Consider the following 17,175-nt stretch of genomic DNA (forward strand, 5'->3'; position numbering starts at 1 on the left):
GACTTTCAGTGCATGAGGGGAATGCGGAGCCCAAGTTCATCTGCTTCTTTAGCATGGGTTGTGGCGACGTCAGAACGCCCAGCTCTAATTGGTTCTATATGAAGGATAGTGGGTAGACCCCAAGGCAGCTTGCTTCGAGCTCTACCCACTATCCTCCAATCAGAGCTAATCAGAGCTCAGCCTCTTTCCGACGTCACCGCAACCCTTGCGCAAAAAGCAGACGACTAGTTCTTCGTATAGGACGATAAACACCAGTCGAAGACGCGTTCGAGGCACCTGCGGAGAGCAAGTTCGTCTGCTTCTTGCGGAGGGGTTGCAATGACGTCGGAACGCTGAGCTCTGATTGACTCTGATTGGAAAGATAGTTGCTGTAGACCTCAATCCTAGCTGCCTCGAGGTCTACCCATTGTCCTTCCATTCGGAGCCAATCAGAGGTCGGCGTTTTGACGTTGTCACAGCCCCTGGGCATGAAGCAGACGTACTTGCACTTCGTATAGATAGGTTACTCACCCGTTCGTTCGAGGAGCAGCAAGGCGAGTTGTTCGCTCCTACCGGTACCTAGGACGTTTCGGGCCTCGCACTGGAACCGTTCTATGCGAGACGGGCGCTGTCGGTGTCTGAGCACGGCCGACGCCTGGCCCTGGATGCGGATGCCGTCCCTGAACCAAGTAAACTCCGATGGCTCCGGGTTGGACACAGCCGCGCAGCGCAGGCAGGACCAGGTCGAGGCTGCTGGGCACGGCTCCAGGCGCGCTTTTGGCGGATCTGCCACGTAACATTGACGTAAAACTTGAAAAATGTTGAGGAGCCCGGGCAGGTGGTGAATCGGGAAAGCGAAGAATCATGCAGACTCCAAACGCAGAAACAGATATAAGGAATTTGTTTTGCCGCTGCGCCGTGCCACTGAATAAGCTACGCTTATGAGAAACGTCACTCACCCATCTTGGGGCTTAAAATCATGGTTGCCAGTTATCTAAAGCTTAACCTGAAGTCGCAGGAGATGCTTTTCCGTCCTCCACAAACGTTTGAACAGTTGGCGACGGAGCAAAGTCATGGGGAGTTTTCGTAGATCGTTTTCCCTACTCCGCTACGCTCTCCGCAACAGAGACGCCGCTAGAGCGCATGCGCTGCTTGCCTTGATTGGCAGTGTTGAGAGTGTTTGAGTGCGTTTTACTGCATTGTGTCGACAGTCGAAAGCGAGTCATCGGCACATCTGTGTTTCGTAGGAAGCGTGGAATCCAATTCAAGGAATAGGTTGGCACTCGACATCAGAAGAAAGGATGTCCTAGTTTTCTCGCAGCCGACACGCAGTCAAACGCCATCAAATGCAACTCTGCATAGGGGCCTTTACGATCGGCAGCTGCGTCTGCTCTGTACTAAGCACCAAGATGGCGGCGCCCATAAAAATATCGGGGAACAGAGTGCCGATACTACAACGTTGCGATACTTTAAGCATATAGCTCATTTAGTGGCTCTAGGATTGTGTTGCACTCTAAGAAAAAAACGGTGTATGTGGGTGTATCGGGCTCACACCCATTTCCAAGCAGAGACACCTGGCGGCCATTCAAATGGTGTACTTTTACTCCCATCATTCGTATCCTTCTCTCCCAAAATATTGATGGGTGCACACGTACGCTCCCATAGGACTTTGACTGAGTAGCTGTGTGGATTGGATGTGGCTCAATTGTAGCAGCATTTCATTTCAAGCATTAAAGTTAAGTAAAATATGTAAAATAATTCAGTTTTATACTGTCTACCTTACATTAACTGTTAAACAAAATAACGTTTTAAGTTAGGACAAATTTTCGCAAAACGAAAATGGTTTTAGTTTAAACGGTTGAAACGCGACCAAATGCAACAAGTAAAGGGGCAACACTGGCTTCAACAAACCGACATATCTTCGAAGTCAAGGGTAGAATGGCGGTTTCAAATCGCCAGCGGTAAAATATATTTTTCTTATCAGTGTAGAGGCGGCAGTGTGGCGGATACATTTTTAGAAGATGTATATATAGACATGCTGAGATCGCTACCACCGGACACTTGGGTCTGGCGCGGAGCCGTGACCGTGGGGGCGACCACGAAGCCCATCCTCCGAAGCGCTCAACGAAAAGTTAGGCCTAACAACCGGGTCCAATAGTGCGCAAGTGTTTCGACGCGGCGTGTCGGGCACAACAAAGCGATGGAATCTAGGGGTGGTGGTCGGGACGTCACGGAAACCGGGCAAGGAGACACTCAACAGCCTGACTTTACATTGGAGAGCAAAGACAACCGGTCAAGGGGAAAATGAAAAACGGGACAAGGCGGCAGTAGGTCCGAAGGCTGTGAGAAATGGGTAGATAGCAGCGAGACAACCGTTTGAATCATACATGGAGGCAGAGAGCAGTACGTACAAATGTACGGTGTGCAAGGAAAATAAGGCGAGAAGAAGCAGTTTGGAGGAAGACATCGAACGGCAAGTTAATGCCCTGAGAGAGGCAATGAGGGTAAAGCTGTAGGAGGCAAAAACAGAAAGAGCGGCAGTAGAAAGTAAGATGTTGGCGAAGCTCGAGGAAGAGAGGTGCGTGAGAAAGTCGGCGGAGAAAAAATTGAGAGCAATAATGGAGGAGCAAATGTGCAAGAGAAAAACACTTAGAGGAAGTGGTTAATCACTGGATCAAGTCGTGTAAACCAGCGCAACCAACGATCAACGGGCCAGAAAACGTGCCGCAAAAGTTGGAATTGGGAGACGGAGTCAAAGAAAAGGAGACATACCGCACAGACGGGAAAGAGACAGGCAGCTTTCCCCAAGAACAAACGGGAAGCGGAGAACTGAAAACGGAGCAAGAGGGACAGCCGACTAGATGCCAAACACAAAGAGGCCATGTTCAGGAGCTACAAGGAGGCCCTCAGGAGGCAGAGGACGGACCCAGATGACAGGACAAAGAAACAGGACGAAGAGAAGATGGTGGACAAGTGAGTCTTAGTGATAGGGGACACTAATGCCTTCAAAATAAAGAGAGCCAATTTAAAGGTGGTAGATTGCGACAAGAAAGTTCACTTTGCGGCTAAGCCAGGAGCACAATTGAAAGAGTCTCTGGAGGGAGCGGAGAGGGATGGAAAAACATAGAATGTAGAGGCAGAGATGGTGGTCATACATGCGGGAGTGACAGACGTGCAAGGCGAAAAGGCAGTGGAAGAAATCGCAGCGGAGCTAGGGAAACGGCTTAGAGACTGCACCACGAGAGTTCCGAAACACTCTTTTATGGTGTATGAGGTCCCAGAAATCAAAGACAAGGGGGACTCACTTAGCGAGAGGTGTATAAAGTGAAACAGGCTGTCAAGAAAGATCAGCTAGCAGCTGGTACCGAGGGTGGAGGTGGTAAAGAACACGGGAACAGGAAACGACACGGAAGGTGGCTGCAACAACAGAAAGGCAGCAATTGAAGAGGGACATGCATCGGGAACGGAATAAAAATTGTTTTAGGACTGGCATGCCAGGGAAATGTGCGACACCTATGAAAAGGCGGCGGGTGAGAAGGGAAGGCAGGCTGACTCTGGACCATAGACTACAGCGGCTCGAGGGACAACTCCAGGCGATGTGTCCCCCACAGGGACGTACCCACAAAGGAAAGGCAGAAAGAGAGATATGGTGCCCGCAACAACACGAAAGGCGGAAAACACAAAAATGCACCAGGCCAGGAAACAAGAAACAAAGAAACGAAAACGAAAAAGAGAGAAGTGAAGATTGCCTCTCTAAACCTGCAGGGAGGAAGTAGAGCGGCCTAAAGGGAAGAGGCCTTTCAGATGTTGCAAGATGATAAGATTGGAATTTTCGCTGTTACAGAGACCCACCTCAGAGATGGAGAAAGACCCCCTAAGTGCGAAGGGCTATTTTAGGATGGGGCAAACGGATATGGCAATGAAAGGAGGAAAAGAGGGGGGGGGGGGCGGTAGGATGCTTTAGTGGGCCAGGCTGGCAGAGACAAAGCCCAGAGTGCAGGGAGCACATGTGGTTAAAAGCAGTGTTGGAAGTAACGCGCTAGTAGTAACGACGTTATTGGTAACGCGTTACATTTTTCGCTAACGCAGTAACGTACTCGTTAGTATTCTGAATGACTAACGAGTAAAGTATTTCCGTTACTTTTTTACGGTATCGGTTGTCAAATTTTGTTACTCGTTACTTTTGACCAAAACTGGTGAAGTCCTGCACGAGCTCATCTCAAAATCCTGCACTAGCTCATTGCTGCACGGAACCAGCATCCGTCAAAGTAAAGTTAAAAAAAACACAAAAAAACTCACTTTTTGAAGGCGAATCAAACCTTCGGCTACCAGCTATTTCCGTTCATCCTCCTTTTTCTTTTTTTCATCGTGTCACCACCACAAGGCTTCAACGAACGACTGCGTTACAGCCTCCTCCCCTCCCTCCTCTTCCCCCTCCCCCCTGCTTTGTGCAGCAGAAGTGGACAGCGAGGGGGGGGGGGGGGGGGAGCCGTGGAGAGACATCCGTTTACAACAGTGGACAACTAGTGGCGAAGCGATTTGCTCATAACTCTAGTTTCAAAAAAAAAAAAAAGAAACACCCTTTGTGGAATATTTTTACCCTCGTTCTCCCCCTCGCTGCCTGAAAGTTCCTGACCCACATTTGTACACAGAAGAATCTTTCGCTTGATTAGTCTTTAATTCCCTAAGGTCATAATAAAAAAAAAAAAAGCTTTAAACCTGGAAAGAAAACTTACTAACACAAAACCTTTTTTTTTTTACAGAAAAACTAAGAGCTACTGCCGGTAAGAGGCAGCAAGTGATTATAGCCAGTGTGCTGGTAACCGGTGTCCTGTTCCAGATAGTGAAGTAAATCAGTCTCTGGTAATAGTATGAACCGGACTGTTACTAAAACTGGTGTACAGATGAAGGGTGATGGTTTTCTGGTTGTGTTCCAGCAGTCCTCGTTCGCATGCTGTAGTTTATAAAAGCCGATTGACTACCATCTCCGACTCGTTCTGCGCGTGAGATGGGCATGAATAACGAAACTCCGTCGCCATGGCGAGCAGGTCGGAATGAAATGTATCAACTAAAGGAGACAGAATCAGGTAATTTACAGTTTCAATGCCTAATATGCATGCCGAAAATTAAGCTGCTTCGCGCATCAAAACACTATGAAACCACTCTGTACATTTTTATCTTTATCCAAGCTTGTTAAGAAGGCTTATCATACATCTCTGCCAAACCTATGTACTCGAACAGAAAAGTAACGTAAAAATAACGTAAAAGTAACGTTCGTAATTTTTGAAAAGTAACGGTAACGGTATATCGTTACGTTTGTAAAAGAGTAACGTAGCTCGATAACGCGTTACTTTTTACCAAACTAACGAGTAACGCTATTTCGTTACTTTTTTTTGGTAACGGGCACAACACTGGTTAAAAGAGATACTGGCGGGGAGAAAGGTGGCAGTCGCAGTTGTTTACCTGTGGACGGGGGTAGATAGCAGCGAGACAAACATCGAGCTCATCAAGTGCATTGAAAAAGACTATCACAACATTGGGAGACCTACCGTTATGGAAGGCGACTACAACACATACCTAGAGGAGTTCATTGGGAGAGCAGACGGTAAGGGAAACCTGCTGCAAGACATGACGGAACACCTGGACATGGTAGTCGTCAACACACGGGACATATGCATAGGGAAGACGACATGGACGGCCAGAAGGATGAGTTCTACTATTGATTATGGCCTAGTGTCCCCGGACCTGTATGAAAAACTGATCTAGATGGAGATAGACGAGGAAGGCGACAAAAGCTTGGGAAGTGATCACAACAGATTGTTGATCACTTCCGGAGGAAAGCCAACAGGAAAGAGGGAGGGAACCTATAAAACCACACCACATAACGCGAGCGGAAGCACAAACTATTACACAGAAGCTGGAGGCAGACGTGGAAACCGGGCAGGTGGAGACGTACGGGGGCCTCATGAGGTGGTGGAGTGATCACCTGAAAACAACTGAAAAGACCGACACGTGAAGAGGAGGAGAAAATGATGGTGAGATGTGAAGGTGAAAGAGGACCATTACAAGGAGGCAACTGGCAAACAGAACTCTGCATGGGACCGTAAGGAAACAAAAGAAGGAGAAAAAAGTCACTCTACAGAAGGATTCAAGAAAGTGGAGGGAATACCAGAGCAGAAAAATAGAGGTGACAGCTCTGATTCAAAGCAAGATGGCCAAGGTAGACAAGAGATTCCTGAAATAACTGAGGGAGGCAGGACGTGAAGCCCAGCTGAAGTTCTGGCGGCATGTACAGGGCCAAAAAGGCCAACCCAGGGAGGATGCTGATATCAGAGGCAACACTACGAGAAAAAAGCTGGATCTTGGAGAAACCGACCGATACACTGAGATGTAGATTAGGGACATGTTCGCGGGGGACAGCCGACAGATGGACTGTAGGGAGGGGGACACGGAGGACGAACTGCAGGAGCAACCGGGCAGAGAGAAAATCACGGAGAGGGAGTTAAAGAGAGCAGTCAAAGGAATAGGAGCAACCACATGCCACTGGAATGGACGGTATCCCAATGAGACTGCTCAAGGAACTGGGGCCAGAGAAGAGAGCACTGCTGCGTGAGATCCTCGACCAGATCCTGAGGGAGGGACGGGTACCGGTGGAGTGGCGAACATCAAGACTCCGACTCATCTACAAGGAAAAAGGGCAGAAGCAACTATCGCCCCATAGCCATCACATCGGTACTCTACCGCGTGTTTCCGCAGGTAGTACGAGACTGACTGCAGACATAAGCAAAGGCAGGAGTCCTGGGGGAACTACAGAATGTTTTTTTGGGGAGAGACGCCTTGAGGACAACTAATTCGTACTGATCCAGGCCATAGAGATCGCACAGAGGGAGAGGCGTCCACTGTACCTCTCTTTTCTCGACACCAGCAGGGCATACGACTCAGTCGTCTATGAGAAGCTGTGGAGGCAACTGACAAAACGGGGTCCCGGAGAGGAGTGGATCAACCTGCTGAAGGAAATCTACAGAGAGACGACTGTGGTGGCACAGTTGCAACAAAAGATGACTCATCCAGTAGCCATCACCAGGGGTCTGAACACAGGGCTGTCCACTGTCGCCACTGCTCTTTATACTCTACATGGCGGGCTTCGAAAAGAAATTGCCGGGCTCTGCCGAGGGCTTGACCTTGGAATATACAAAAGGGAAGAGAACCAGTGGGGGAGGAAAAATACCTGGGCTAATCTATGCCAATGATATCGTTCTGCAGACTCCCTAGAAGGCATGCAGGCCCTCATGAGCTAGTGCAGCACAATGGGGGCGGCACTGGGGCTGAGTTTCAGTGCTAAAAAATCGGCATTGATGGGCTTAGGGGACAGAGGAGGTACCGAGGCAGATGACCTGGAAATCCAAAGAGAAAAGTACTATGGGTTGCACGATACAAGTACCTGTGGATCCACATCTCGGATGGTCAAAACTACCACGAAATCCATTAGACCAGGTTCCGGGCTAAGAGCAGGAGGTCCAAGGAAATATCGACCGCCAGGGCCCTCTGGGGCTACAACCGTTTCAAGATCGCCCGGGCTGCGTGGAAGATGGTGGGAGTGCCGGGTTTACTTTTGGGATTGGAGTTCTGTGCCTGTCGTCCCGCACGCGTAAGTGCCTAGAGGTGCGCCAGAGAGAAGTTGAACGGGCAGCACTGGGAGCCAGCCGAGGAATACCTGACGAGGCAGTGCAGGGGAACAGGGGTGGTCCAGCTTCGACGCTAGAAAGGCCCGGGACAAGCTGGGCTCCGAACGACGTCGCTGCCAAATGCAGAAAGGGTGGTGAGCAAGCCTTCAAATACATCCACCTCAAGAGCCTCTCAACTGAGTGGGTGCGACGGACACGCCAGCTGGCCCTCAGGTATAACATAAGCAGCTCTCTCCTCTACCCGGCTCCAGAACAACAACAAATGGAAAACATCCACACGAGAGTCACCAAGACCGAGACTCATCGGAGGGCGGAGAAGGCGGGACAGAACCCTTAGGGAAAAACAGGAAGTGAGGAAGATCGATTTTATAGACAACGGCAGGGGCAGTGGACTTCTGTTCGACGGTCGAGGAGGCATGCTGGGAACGCGAGCACTTTTGCTTCGGGCAAAGTACACGGACACCGTCGTGCGATGCACCCTGTGTTTACAAGGGGCCGAAGAAACGCTACAGCACCTCATCCTGGAGTGCGCGGGCCTGCAGCCGGAAGTGCCGTGCGGCGGAAGCTTTCGGAAAATCGACGAGGAGGTCAACGATAGAGGCAACGACGGCGCCGACAGCACCATGGGCAAGGGCCCGCAGCCTCTGCCGATGGTGGAGTGAAAAAAAAAAAAAAAAGACTGGCCTACTGGTGGAAGAGAAACCAAGAAGAAGATAAGAAATAAATTGGCTAGATCCAGTATGCTGGGATCCCCCGACACAAAGGGGTTAGCCGCATATCTATATTCATATCAACATGGCGTCGTAGCGAACGGGAGCGCAAAGACGTCGATTCATTGCCTTCGCGTCTTAGGAAGATACGCTCAGACTAGTAGGGCCACAAGAACCGCGAGTGTTTTTTTTTTCTGTGAGCTAGCTATCCTAATCAATTCAATCACTCGAATGTTAAGCCGCGCGTACAAGTTGGTACTCATCGAAGCTCATCAGGCAATAATGCCTTTTTCCTGTACCGCCCTGCCGGCCACGGCCTGCAAAATCAATAAAGAATGAACGAATAAATCGGTCCACCGTCAGAGAAGGGCGTCCCCGACCTCTGTTTGCGTCGCCGTGTTTACGTTTGCAACAGCCGGGATCCAGGTTGTGACGTCGGCAACTTAGTTGACAATAAGTGAAACAAACTGCCAACGTCTTTTTGCATCGGCGCTGAAAGTGTCAGGTTGAATGTTAGCGTTATGACGGCAGCGCAGTGATAATTGACTCGTGGAATGGCGTTTCATCGCCAGATTGTTTCGTAGGCCTGGAGTGAAAAGAGACCCAGTTCGTTTTATTGTCAGTATTTGCGACGTTTCGTCGACAACTTTTGTCGCGACGTGCCCTTGCATATCAACTTGGAACGATGATTGCCTTGCGTCACTGTTCCGGCGGTACGCCTTTAGGGCCCGTATTACTGCCGCGTACGATGGCTGTGGGCTTACGCGACCGACGGCGCGTACAAAAAGGAGGGCCCTCTTTCTGCAGGTTCTGCTGCCCGGGATTTCCCAACGGCGGGCTTAGGTGGCCCTGATACGCCTACCTACCTCGGGATTTTCTAGGATTTGCTTTTGCTGTGTCGGCCACCTGGGTGTCTTTTTATACAGTGTATGAAATGTACTTGTCGTTTACTTTCAGCGAGCGACGTGAAGCCAAATATAGTTCACCTAGTGAAAAAGCAATTTGACGGCGAAACGTTAGAAGAGAGTCCAGTTCAAGGAATATTTCTACGAAACATCGCAATGTCGACGAGACGTGCTTCGATGATGCACTGTTAGAAACCGTACAAACCCGTTCTAACGTGGCTTTTAAGGAGACAGGGCAATCGACGGTTCGATTCCTGTGTTTTCCCTTTCTGTCCTGTTTTCGTGTTTTTGTTGTTTCTTTTTTTGGAAAAAAAAAATGGGGCGGGGGGGGGGGGGGGGGGGAAGGGGGGGCTAAAGGCAAAATTTTTAAACTGCTCGTTCCCTTGCATTGTTTAGGTTGTCACAAATGTACGAAAGAAATTCGCCTGCATACATGCATAACAAGTGTATTTTCGTGCTTTCATGTGGGTTCCTTGGACCTTTCTGTGACGCATCTGCAAACCTGGTTGTTCCAAAGTATAAGAAAATGTAATACAGTCCGAGGAAAACATGTGAGTATGCTTAGGCAAGATTTAAAAAAAAAACTGTTGAGCTATACTCTCCTAATCGTTTCTTACAATGCTTGACAGGTTCTCCTTCGCGGCATAGCGAACACTGGCGAATGGCGAGGCAGGATTTTGGGAAACGCTTGGCAACAGCTGGGGACCATGAAACCCAAGTCGACTGGCACGTCAATGCGAATTTTGGTGAGGCACATTGCTAGACAAATGCGGTTTCTGAGCATTCAATACTTTATGCGAATTTTGTCCTTCTCAGGTGTTTAAACGAGCGATATAGAATGTCATTTTTTACTAGGTCCAGTTTTTGTTAAAAAAAAGTTGTCAAGGCTCCTTTTTCTATGCGGTCTCCGCCGGTGATTTATTCGGCCAGCTCAACATTCTTTCTTGAACAATGTGTTCAAGAAGGAATGCAATTAAATTATGACTGATTATCTCAAATTAAATAATTAACTACTGATTTACAGGTTTTATGGTCCATGTTGCAATTGCAAATCTGAAGATAGCCGTCTTGGAAGGCTAAGGAAACTTACGCAATTAATGGGACATGAAGGGAATTAATGGGACATGGTTGAAAAGTTCTCGCCTTCCTCTCACATAATTAAAAAAAAATGTATATACCTTCGGCGCTATGAGGGAGTTTTATTAGACAATTTAGGGGGCCTGACAGCGATAGCAGATAACGAAACGATGCATGTGCAAACGCGCCAGCAGAGTATTGGGTATCGTTACCCTTGTTATCACAAAACTTTACTAAAACTTCATTTTTTTTTTGCATTCCGTTTTGAAACTGCGGGAGGGAAAAGCCAAAATTATAAACGAATAATTCCAAGTTCGCTTTCATTGTACTGGTGTAAATTGTTTTAGCCTTCCACAACGGCTGTCTTTTACATTGCAATTGTTTCATAAATCCTACAATATGCAAATATAAAGTAATTGACTCATCTCGGCATTGATATTTGTGTAGTGTTGCGAGAAAAGAAGGAACAGTATGCATGGCATTTTGCGCGTTTAATTTATATAGCCTACGTGCCCCACAAGTGTTGTTTGACCCATCAATATAAAATTTCGAAATGCATGTCTGTTGGGGGTATAGTATAGAACAGGACTTACGAATGCGGATACGGGAACTTCGGATGCAGGTTTGATGCAGTTACCGATTGCCTTCCGTTCACTAGAATTTACTAATTATCTTCATCTAAAGTCTCGCAGATGCAGATGTCTCCCGATACCAAGAAAATGGTCATGGCCATTCCCTTTGTATTGGGTGACCAAGTCCATGTTCTGCTCCAGTCAAAAGTAACAATGCTGTGACTATACTCTGCTTCACTTTAAGCGCAGGCAAGGCCGAAGCTCCAAGAGCGAGCATGTGACCCTGAACAGTGCTTGCGCTGCACAAGCGCGCTTTCCTTTTGCCAGGCTCACACTTAAACTGAAATGGAGTATACATCATTACTTTTTGCTGTGACGTCACCAGTCCTCTGTAACTCGGGGGCCACTTTTCCTGGCATTTCAGAAGAAGTGTAAACCACAACAGCAGAGCTGCGATCGGCACTCAATGCGCGCGAGCGCACGGTTACACATACCTTTGGCTTCGTTGCCAAGAAGATTTGTCCCCACACTCTAAGAAAATCCCGTGAGTTTGCTTTCCCGCAAAACACTCGAAGACCCAATCAGCGCAACTTACGGAGGCAACTCAGCGAATCACGATGCCGAAACATATGTTTAGACCAAAAAACGCAGACTGAGTTGTGACATTAAGCAAGCAAGCGTGACGTTTCGCATTGCTTAATGTCACAACTCAGACTGCGTTTTTTGGTCTAAACATGTTTCGGCATTGTCATTCGCTGAGCTGCCTCCGTAAGCTGCGGTGATTGGCTCTCCCAGTGTTGTGCGTGTATGTAGACGCACAGACTTTTTTTAGAGTGCAAGTATAAACCTTTCGAAAAAAGGGCTCCTGGTAGGCCCCATTTTCAGTGTTCGCGCGTATACAGTGCGTTATTGGCTCGCTTTCCGAAGCGATAAAAATGGGCTTGCTGGACTGAGCATATCGCACGCTGGGCTGAGGACTTGTAAATATTTGAAATGGTGTATACTCTCCCCATGATGCATTCTGTCATAATCTTGGTTATTCGCGCTGCATCAGCCTCTTAGATCGCGCTAGTTTCGATGACGAGCAGTAACAGGCAGATGCGACCACAGGAGCAGACGTCATTTGAATGAGTAAATTGAACTCCACCTGAAATGAAGCGCAATCGGCGCTTTCTAGGCGAATGGTGGCCGCTGAAAAAAAAATCCTCCTGGTTCGAGACCAGGCCGATTTTTTCAGCGGCCACCAGTCACCTAGAGGGCACAAGTTAAGTTGGCTTCCAGGTGGAATCAAACTTAATATTTCGTAAATCTTCTACACCTAGAATGGTTCTCCTAAAATAATTCCTTCTAATTATTAGACGTCATCGGCGTCACTGCTCAATTAGCTTGTTTCCGAACGCTGCGCAATCTGAAAGAGGTAGCAAAACAGACGCACACTCCGCCAAGGACCCATCCATACTAAACACAAAAATATCCATGAGACGTCGAAAGGACGCCTTGGCGCAATGTGCAAGACATCGTGTGTAGACCTAATCTTAACAATAAATAACCGAAAAGCCCGTCTGGAAACGTTTAGTTGTTTGTTATATAACTCAGGCAATTCACCATCGCCTCTGGGCTGCAATACTTCTTAAAATATGACTTATAGACGTCTACAAGACATATCTCTAGGCATAGCCTTGAAATGAATGCACATTAGCTGTGCTAGAAGACAACTGCAAGATGATTCAAGGCGACTAAGGCCACGTAACGTATTCCTAAGATGTCTTCATGAGGCGGTAGGGGTCTTGCGAAGACGTTAGTAAAAAGTTTGTATTGAAGGGCGTCTTCAGACCTAAATTGCCGAGAGGCTATATGGCACATTAGCTGAGCTACAAGATGACAGCAAGAAACTGCAAGGCGATGGTCATGTAACGACTTGGCAAGATGTCTTCAAAAAGGTCTTGCACATCTTGCAAACATGTCTTACAGACGACTATGTAAGACATCTCATGGGCGAATTCGTGTCCAGTGGGTTTGCGCAGTATTCAGTTTCCTTGTTCTCCAGTTACGTCAGTATGTCCACCAAGATATTTTGAGGAGTTCTGAGAGATATTATGAAAATGTCTTCAAAATGCCTGACAGATCTTCTGAAGCTGTCTTCCGGGGTTTGGGACATCTTGTGAAAACGTCTTACATACGATAAGACGTCTTATAGATATTCTAGTGTTCAGCCGTTCACTCACAGCGGACGTCAAGCACCCGGGAGTCTTGCACCGCGGGCAGGGTGGGCGCCCTGGGGTTGGCGGCTGAGCAGGTAAGTCGCAGTCCGTCGTGGCCGGCCGTCGGTAAGAGAGACACGGTGGCCGTGCTCACGTTGCCATCCCAGTGCACGAAGGCCGTGGGGAGGGACACTCCACCCAGGGTCCAGTTGACCAGGGCCTCCGGCCTGGAGCCCCAAGTGACGCACTCCAGTTCTGCCGACACCCCGGCCACCAGGGGGCCTCGCCGGACAAGCGTCGCTCCCACCGGAGCTACTGAGTGTGCGCCGAAATAAACAACAAGATAGAACTACTTAAAGTACATTTTCCATCTCGTTCCACCTATCGTCGGTGGCAGGTTAAGAGCGCAAGACAGACTCCTCCCGCGAATCCCTCTACTCTTTCCACTTAGAAAGGAGGCGAGTTCCTCCTTGCCTCCTCTCGAGAGCGAAGCAAATACGGGTTACGAATTGGAGACGAGTCTTGCTGCCTTGCATCAATGCTCGATTGAGACAAGTCTCCATCGGTGATGACACAAGCCTCAGCCGAACGTCGACGCAGCACTCCAGTGCGATCTGAGCCCCGCGCTTGCCTCTTTAGGTGACGTATAGAAAATGCATCCCTCCGGCCTTGTTATATAGGAGGTGTCCACCAGTCACGGGTCGTTAGCTTAATCCGTCGCCGTCGCCATAGTTTACCAACGAATGTAAAAAGAGAAGAAAAAAAAGTTATTTACAGTACAATAGTGTTCTCCATTTTAAACTATCACCTAGTATCATGAGATTATTCGCGACCCCAACTAACTATAGGTGGCGCCACTCGTTTTCCAAAATGGCGGTTATAGTGAGGGTCGGAGATACTTGCCGCTGTTGAACCTGTCTAGTGTGCTGGCTTCACTGAGCGACACAAAGTATGTCTGGTAATACGAGGAAGCTGGTGTGTTACGAGCGCAGGTCACCTCTTTTTATTCTTGAAAACAAAAACAGTGTCCCGCGTAATACTTACTCCAGAAGGCACGTTTTAATTCTGGAGCGAAACCGAAAGTAACTTGTATTTTGATTTAATTTTCTCGATATAGGTCTTAATTTCGAATTCTTTCATAGCTCAAAATCTGTCTCCATCGTAATTATTTAGTTAAATAAGTGGTTCGCACAAACTTTATTTTGTGACAGACATGTTCGATTTAGGCACTTCAAAAATTTTTGGAGATTTCAGTGTCCCTTTAATATAAAATCAGTGCTGATATTTGTGCATTCTCGCTGCCTTTTGTCGCTCAGATAATTGTCATGTGAAATAATAAACTGCGAGCCTTTTAACCGGTTTTGGGTATTTAGATGGTTAATTGCTTTAACGTAATTTTCAGCATAAGAATAACAGAATAAATCCGATTTTTACAATATGTTCACGTAACGTATAAATTAACAAACGCTGTTCTCACTACAACAACCCGAAGACGTAATCTGAGTCAGACAGCTGAAGTATGTGTGTGTTTTTATAGCAACTTTATATTGCATCCAATGTTTGACCGTTTGTCTATCTTGATACCGACGTCAGAGTTCTTCATATGCTAATAAGAAAAACAAAAAAATTATACCTTTCTGGAAAGATTAATATGGTTAAATGGCGTATTTTTGTGATCGTGGCGTTAATTGGTGCAAAACTGACGTGATTTGTATTAATAATAATAATATTAAAATTCTGATATTTTAATAAGCAATTTTTGCAAGCTCTAATACACTTTGTTGCTTATCGATCTAATTTCAAACGCACGAACAAATATGACAATCAAGTGTGCCAACGGTGCCCAATGCAGCATTTTAATTGCCAAGTTATAAAATAAAATTAGTCTAAAATCAATTAAGACCTTCTCACTAATGTCAGAAATCCACGTAAAATTACATTAATACTGGGTAAAGCATATTTTGCTATGAAAGTGGCGACTTTTGACAATCGGCAAGATTTACAAAGTCGCCGCCAAAATCCTTTCAGACCAAATGCCCCTTAATTAAAAAATGAAAATTAAAAAGTATTTTTTTTAACTACCAATTTTTTCATAACATTTCGTTACTTTCATCTTTATACGCTCCGTCGTTTCGTCAATCTCAGCCTTTCCAGTTGGAAGGAACGCCTACCTGCTTGCACGTCTGTTCACTGCAGCACGTTTCATTGGCGTTGGAAGCCGATGAAACAGTTGTGAGTTTTAGTATTGCGCATACCAGCGAACGCAAGCACTGTGTGTTTGCATTAGCGCATACGCTAGCCCAAAAATTGCGGTGTTGGATTGGCGCATAGCGATGAGGCGTACGCAAAACGTGGGGCACGCAACTCTAACGCAAACGCATAGCGCTTGCGTTTGCTTCCATACGCAATACTAAAACTCTCTAATAAGGTACAATCCCATAGAGGCTGCAGCAGTACGTTGGGAGAGTAAAGAGTGTTGTTTGCGTTCGGAAATGACACTTCGCGAGTCATGATCTCGCGCAGTTCCGCCGTGCCCGCTGAGCAGGAGAATGGGGGGCCCTCACTAAAGTGCTTCCCGTTTCCGCCGCGGGAGGGGGTGTTGCACGTTTCGCGTTCGCTCTGCTCAAGTGGAAAGGGCGGGGCTCTTTGCGAGAGGAGCTGGTCCTGTATGAAAACACGCCGTTTCAATAAAAATATAAAAGTGTTTTGTTTGTTTGTTTACGCAGCATGTCGAGCGTGACGGAGGCAGAGGCAGTCCCCGCCACGGGGTGGTTGGCCGTGCACAGCAGCACCAGTCCCTGGTGCCGGCGCCCCAGTGCCGCGATGTGCAGCAGAGCTCGTCCGTCAGACAGCGAGGTGCCGTGCAGACGACGGGGGTCCGGACGCCAGCGCAGCAGAGCACCGGAGAACTCTGCGTCGACGCGCGTCGGTACAAAAATAAACTCCCGCCTAAGGCGCGAAACACATGTACGACGAAAACCTTCCGATCCGACGTGCGGACTGCCGGAATGACCTTGGGGGGAGAGGGTTTTCGTAGCATCGGAGCGCGAAACACATGTACGACGAAACCGTCCGATCCGACGTCCGACCAGGCAATACGACGGTCGGAGGCGAGGGTTGTCAACGCTCTCCGATGCTACGAAAACCCTCTCCCCCCAACGTCATTCCGGCAGTCCGCACGTCGAATCGGAAGGTTTCGTCGTACATGTGTTTCGCGCTTAACTCATCGATACTCGTCCGTTAACGACGCGCATGCCGGGTGTAGACCAATGTTGACGCGCCCGTTACATAATGTAAGTAACGAAATACATAGCGCTACTCGTAACGTAACGTAGCACAATACCGTATCGTTCCTTTCCAAAAAAAAAAAAAAGAACTTTGCTTTTGCGTTACTTTTGATTTGAGTGTTTGGTAGTGATAAGCCGCGGTTGCGAACTTCGACATCAATTAAACGTTTATGGAGCGATTCCCGCGTTCCGGAGCGGTGTAATTAAAAGAGCGCACATTTAACACACACACACGACTCACAATTAGCGTAAGATTTCATTATGTGTTTATTTTTTGATTATCGCATATGTAGAGTACAGAGGTCCCGAAGGCGCGTTGGACCTTTAAAGGGAGGGATGACGTAACTAACTTTAACCAAATGTAAAGAATAGCACGTAACGCTGTTTGATAAACAATGCCGTAAAATTGTAAGTAACGAAAATAGTTTACTCGGTAGCCATTTAGGATTATAACGAGTACATTAGTGCACTACTGAAAACCTAATGCGTTACCAGTAACATCGTTACTGGTAACGGCACGCATGTTGTTGGCCAGTATTCGCAGCGCAAGCTCACAACTGTTGTCACTGGTTACTTTAAAAAAATCAGGGAGTGGCGAATCTCTTATACTTGCTTTTCGGCCAATCATATTGCGACGTCAGCCGATAACAATACCAAAGAGCCAATCATCGAGCAAGAATAGATAGGGAAGATATTAAGCAAGCTCTTCGTCTACACTCTACCATCCCCAAATTTTTTGGACATCTATACGCCTAGGCG

General features: G+C 47.5%; 1 protein-coding gene across 1 annotated transcript; it reads right to left on the reverse strand.

Annotated features, from left to right (window-relative positions):
* Positions 1-502: 502 nt before the first annotated feature.
* Positions 503-16,939, reverse strand: LOC121048630 (B-cell receptor CD22). Its single transcript, XM_042288611.1, has 4 exons — positions 16,909-16,939; positions 15,852-16,040; positions 13,154-13,444; positions 503-765 (listed from the first exon to the last, which is right to left on the reverse strand). The coding sequence occupies exons 1-4, from the start codon at positions 16,937-16,939 to the stop codon at positions 503-505; spliced, it is 774 nt and encodes a 257-aa protein (XP_042144545.1).
* Positions 16,940-17,175: the final 236 nt, after the last annotated feature.

The sequence above is a fragment of the Ixodes scapularis genome, unplaced genomic scaffold (genome assembly GCF_016920785.2).
Source record: "Ixodes scapularis isolate PalLabHiFi unplaced genomic scaffold, ASM1692078v2 PGA_scaffold10__122_contigs__length_95168666, whole genome shotgun sequence".
Classification (NCBI taxonomy): Eukaryota; Metazoa; Arthropoda; class Arachnida; order Ixodida; family Ixodidae; genus Ixodes; species Ixodes scapularis.